Raw genomic sequence first — 6,025 nt, forward strand, 5'->3', positions numbered from 1 at the left:
TCATTTGTGCTTAGCAGCTTAGATGTGGTTGGAGTTAAAATCAGTTATTTTTGGGCTGGGCACGGTGGCTCAACGTCTGTAATCCCAGTGTTTTGGGAGGCCAAGGTGAGCGGATCACCTGAGATCAGGAGGTTGAGACCAGCCTGACATGGAGAAATACCGTCTCTACTGAAAATACAAAATTAGCCAGGTGTGGTGGTGGTGGATGCCTGTTTCGGCTACTTGGGAGGCTGAGGCAGGAGACTTGCTTGAACCCAGGAGGTGGGGGGTGTGGTGAGCCGAGATCATGCCATTGCACTCCAACCTGGGCAACAAGAGCGAAACTCCATCTTTAAAAAAAAAAAAAGTTATCTTTAGGAATGAGGCATAGCAATTAAGGATATTGGCAAAACAATGATTGCTAAAGTGAATTGTGAAGTAAATTAAGTTAAAAGAGAACCAGGCATGATATGCCTTAGTCCTGGCTACTTGTGAGACTGAGGTGCGAGGATCGCTTGAGCTCAGGAGTTTGGTCCAGCCAGCGCAACATAGGGAGACTCTGTGTCTCCAAAATTAAAAGAAGAGATTGGGCATGGTGGCTCATGCCTGTAGCACTTTGGTATGCCAAGGATGGTGGATCACGAGGTAAGGAGTTTAAGATCAGCCTGGCCAAGATGGAGAAACGCCATCTCTACTAAAAATACAAAAAAATTAACCAGGCATGGTGGCAGGCGCCTATAATCCCAGCTACTTGGGAGGCTGAGGCAGAGAATTACTTGAACCGGGGAGGTGGAGGTTGCCGTGAGCCGAGATTACGCCACTGCACTCCAGCCTGGGTGACAGAGCGAGACTCCGTTTAAAAAAAAAATTGAAAGCTGGTGGTGAAAGTTTGAAAGACCCGGGAAGTACAGATGCTGGTGGTGTCAAAGAACAAGGGTAGGAACATCACCAAATAATAGTGTTGGCAGCACAGGAACTGTGGGTCGAGTGTGAGATACCTCAGTTTATGATTTCTGATTGGCAGAAAGTTCTAGGGTATGGTTGTGTGAGTGGGTCTCTGAATTGAGTGGAGGAGAAAATTATTAAAAATGAGAAAATCTTGGGACTTAGAGGATAGGTTGTGGGATGGGTGATAACACGTATTGTTGCATTTGCCCAGGGTAATAGCAAGAGTTGACAGAGAAAAGAATATTGACCTAGACTTTAATAAAGGATTTGGGAATGACAGAAGCCACGGTAAAAGTAAGGGATAGTCAGATGTTTGGGTGTTTCCTCTGGCTGTGTCTATCCTGTGTCTGGACAATTATTACAAGATATTTACATTGTAAATACATGTAATTCATATAATAGTTTTATAAGTAATAATATGTAGTTTAATTAAAAAACCATCTTCGTCTTACAGATTGTTTAGTTACCAAAAAAAAAAAAAAATTCTCATTATTTAAAGGTAAATTAATAAGGCAGTCTAAAGGCATGGGCCCCAAAGATGTTTCAATAACGGCCTCATAGTGTGTATTACATGGTATTCTAGAACTTTAGTAATTTAGGTAAGAAATATAAAAAGTATTTCTGTTTTATTCGGAAGCTGATGTTTGTTGATATAATTTATTATAAATGTATTAAAGGTTAGATTGTTAAAACTGATGAAATAATGTTTTACAGAATGTTTAACAAATTAAAATGGATTTTTTTTTAGGAGACAAGGTACCAGCTTCTTCAGTTACGCCCAACACAGCGTGCTTCCTGGATTGGATATGCTATTGCATACCATTTGCTGAAAGATTATGATATGGCCCTTAAACTGTTGGAAGAATTTAGACAAACTCAGCAAGTAAGAATTTTAACATTTCCTTCTACCTTCACAAATGGAGTAGTTGACTTCTAAATTGTCCCTGCCCTCAAATGTGAATTAAAGTCTTTGAAACCTACCGAAAACTTTTTGACATAATTGGAAACAGTTACAATGTAGGATTTTCTCTCTCTCTCTTAGTCTCTCTCTATCTCTCTCTTTTTTTTTTAAAAGAGACAGGGTCTTGCTATGTTGCCCAGGCTGGTCTCGAACTCCTGGGCTCAAATGATCATCCTGCCTCAGCCTCCCAAAGTGCTGGAATTACAGGCATGAGCCACCACGCCTGCCTCCATATCTACATGTGGATTCAGCTGCAAGTTGATGGAGATGATGTGATTGAGTCACTTCACTTAGAGTTAATCCCCCAATCTTGAGTCTCTTTTCCACTCCTGTGTTTATCTGTCATTTCATAATCTTGACCCTGTCTGGAGTTTTTCAGGACAGATAGACATTCTCCATAGTAATTTCTTCTTTATATATACTCTAGACTTGGGCTTCCTCCATTCTATTTTACCCACTCCTCCTTTGCATTCTATTTTCCAGAAATTTGTTGAAATCTTATATAGTGTGTTCTGTTTATGGGTTTTTATGTCTTTTAATTGCTATTTTACTTTCCAAAGGGAGGAAATAAACTGTGTAGTAAGGCCTCCATTTTTACTTAGGTTTTTAGCTTTTTACCTCACACCAAATAATTCTTCATTAGAGTAGTTCTTTGTCTTTATCCAGTAATCAAGTTCTGACCAAAAGATAGCATTGTATCACATTTGGTAGACGTGATTAAAAAAAACTTTCCTTTTAAACACAAAATTACTACATTTTTATGGTTAAATTTAGGTTTTTGCAATTTCTGTTTTTTCTTTTCTTTCTTTCTTTTTTTTTTTTTTTTTTTTTTTTTTTTGAGACCAGGTCTGAATATGTTGCCCAGGCAGGAGTGCTGTGGCTGTGTGCTACAGTCTGGAACTTGTAGGCTAGAACTAGGACTTGAACTCCTAGCTTGGACTACTCCAGAGACTGAGGCAGGAGGATAGCTAAGACTACAGCTGTACCAGTGTGCCTGACAGTGTTGTTTTTTAGACATAATGCTGTTGCATGCTTAACAGACTATAGTATATTGTTAACACAACTTTTATATGCACTGGGAAACCAAAAAATTGTGTCACTCACTTTATTGAGGTGGTCTGGAACCAAACCCACAATCTCCAAGGTATACCTGTAATTGATTTTTCTTCACTGATTTTTTATTCTGTGACCTTGCTAAACACTTCTACTAATTCTAGTAGGGTTTTTTTTTTTTTTGTAAATTCCGTAGTATTTCAGCCATTTTTATATTTGTTTTTTTGTTGGTTTAAAAAAATTTCTTTTTCTTTTAAATAAGAGGCAGGGTCTCACTATGTTGCCCAGGCTGGAGTGCAGTGGCTGTTCACAGGCACAGTCCCACTACTGATTAGCATGGGAGTTTTAACCTGCTCTGTTTCCGACCTGGGCTGGTTCACCCCTCCTTAGGCAACCTGGTGGTCCCCTGCTCCTGGGAGGTCACCATATCGATGCCGAACTTAGTGCGGACACCTGATCGATATAGCGCACAACAGCCCAGAACTCCTGAACTCAAGGGATTCTCCAGCCTCAGCCTCCTGAGTAGTTGGGACTACAGGCACGTGCTACTGTGCCCGGCCATTTTTATATTTGTTTGTAGGATTTGTTGACCTCTATGACTTGGGGAGAGAAAGAAGTCTCACCCCATTATTTGCTTTAAATAATGCATTCATTATTTGTTTTAGATAATGCATTCAATTTTGGTGCTGTTAATCACTCTTCTGTTTCTGTCTGCTTGTGGGTTGCTTTCTTGTTTGTGTGAATGACTCTCCTGAGAAGGCAGTTTAATATAACTGCTTTATATAATTATATAAATAAAATTATTTGGTCATTTTTTTCAGGTTCCTCCAAACAAAATGGATTATGAATATAGTGAACTGATATTATACCAGAATCAAGTGATGAGAGAGGCAGATCTGTTTCAGGAATCTTTGGAACATTTAGAAACATATGAGAAACAAATATGTGATAAACTTTTGGTGGAAGAAATTAAAGGTAAGTTGGCTTGCCTTTTTTTAATGGCCTCAAACAGAAAGCAAAAAAAAACTGTATGTTTTATTCTCTCCTAAGTCTTAACATAACACTTGTTATGTATTCAGCAGGGTTCTAAGCACTTTATTATTAAGCCATTATTAACTAATTTAATCCTCATTAACTACCCTATGTTGTAGTTATTATATCTATTTTGAAAATGAGGGGAACTGAGGAACCTGAGAGATTGACTAACCCCAAATCATACAGTTCAGTAAACTGGAGAGTGCTAGATTTGAATCCAGATTTCATTCCCTTAATCAGTATATTATACTGCCTTCATGTTGACTGTGTATCTCTGTATGTCCGTATGTAGTTAAATACAGTGAGAACCATAATTGATGGTACTGGGTTCATCATGAACACAAGGGTCATTTATTTTCATTATGGACTAATTATGAAGACAGGATCCCTATATTTTTAACAGCATTCATCAACAAGGGGTCAGACAAAAATTTTCACAAACCTTTGCTCATAAGTTTCCTTTCCCTGAACAATATTATTAAATTGAATGTCCAGCCAAAATAATAGTTGAGAACTAACAGTTATATGACCTCGGAAGTCTGACGCTTAATAAAAGTAATAGCTAATATGTATTTTAAAACTCTTCTGTTTGAGTATGGTAATTGCTTAAACTGCTTTATTTCATTTAATTTTTTAGGACTTTTAAGATGGGTACTATTTGTTAACCCCATTTTATAATCGAAGAGACTGAGGCTTAGAGAGGTTAAGGACTTGCCCAAAGTCATCCAGCTTTTTAAGTGGTGGAGTTAAGTTTCCAAGCACATCAACACATCCTTTTGACTTCAGAGCCCTTACTTTTTTCTAAAAAATAGACGTTTTCAGGACAGTTTTAGGTTCACAGTAAAATCTAGAAAAAGGTACCGAGCCCCTCCCTCCTGCAAACCCCTGGCAACCACTGATCTTTTTACTCTCTACATAGTTTTGCCATTTCCAAAATGTCATGTAGTTGGAATCATATAGTATGTAGCCTTTTCAGCTTGGCTTTATTTTTGCCAAATCATTTCTTGCCTGAGAAAGATTAGCTTCTTTCACTTAGTGATATATATTCTTTTTCCCATGTCTTTTCATGAGCTTTTTACTTTTAACTACTGTACGCATTCTGGTTAATGTATATAGCATGTGAGTGACTTAGTTTTTATTGTAATTAATATCAATACCAGTATTAATGACAACACTTTTAAAAGTTATTGATACAATATGGGTAAATAATTAAATATTCTGGTCTCTATCTTGTTTCACTACTTATTGACGGGAGCAAAGAAAAAAAAGGCAATTATGTTTCCTTCCTGAAATATTATTGCTGTTTCTTGATTAAATCTTAACTCCCTCAGGTTGCTGTTTCTCTTTCTTGATATTTCTCCTGTAGCATCAATAGGGAATAGTATTGTTCAATGTAATCCATAGATTAGATTATTTAATCTTAAAAAAAAATAGGGAATGCAATTTTGAAAAGTAAATATGATACAGTGAAATTAATTCAAGTTAAAAAATTCTAGGCCATGCATGGTGGTTCACATCTGCAATCCCAACACTGGGAGCGTGAGACAGGAGGATTGCTTGAGCATAGGAGTTCAAGACCAGCCTGGGCAACATAGTGAGACTCCATCTCTACAAAAAAGTTAAAAAATTATCTGGGTGTGGTGGTGCATGCCTTTGGTCCCAGCTACTTGGGAGGCTGAGGAGGGAGGATTGCTTAAGCCTGGGAGGTTGAGGCTACAGTGAGCTGTGATTATACCACTTGCATTTCAGCTGGATAACAGAGGAAGACCCTGTCTCAAAAAACAAAAAAAGTCCTTTAGATTGCCTCATAGTCACATTTATCCTTATAGTGCTAGTGAGGTAATTTGGGACCATTAATTTGAATATGCAACCCATGCTCTATATTATCTACAGAGACAGATATGGTATTATTTTTAGTTTTTCATGGAACTTTGCAGGTCCAGAGAGACCTTTGTTATTCACACAGTTTTTTTTTTTTTTTTTTTTTTTTTTTGTGTGGTCATTAATTTTTTTTAATCCTTTAAAAAGCCTTAAAAGTTAGAGATTTTC

The 6,025-nt window shown here is 37.4% G+C and overlaps 1 protein-coding gene across 6 annotated transcripts in view; it reads left to right on the forward strand.

The window, feature by feature from the left end:
- Nucleotides 1–6,025, forward strand: part of NAA16 (N-alpha-acetyltransferase 16, NatA auxiliary subunit) — a 59,017-nt gene that overhangs the window by 11,702 nt on the left and 41,290 nt on the right. For all 6 annotated transcript variants that reach the window (XR_001817825.2, XR_001817826.2, XM_017503771.2 and 3 more), the window contains 2 exons: nucleotides 1,676–1,810; nucleotides 3,763–3,916. Coding sequence is in view for 4 of the 6 variants with exons in the window: in XM_017503771.2 (XP_017359260.1) it covers nucleotides 1,676–1,810; nucleotides 3,763–3,916 (289 nt within the window). In the remaining 2 variants the exon portion in view is untranslated. The remainder of the gene's footprint in view (nucleotides 1–1,675; nucleotides 1,811–3,762; nucleotides 3,917–6,025) is intronic.

The sequence above is a fragment of the Cebus imitator genome, unplaced genomic scaffold (assembly GCF_001604975.1).
Source record: "Cebus imitator isolate Cc_AM_T3 unplaced genomic scaffold, Cebus_imitator-1.0 Scaffold314, whole genome shotgun sequence".
Taxonomy (NCBI): domain Eukaryota; kingdom Metazoa; phylum Chordata; class Mammalia; order Primates; family Cebidae; genus Cebus; species Cebus imitator.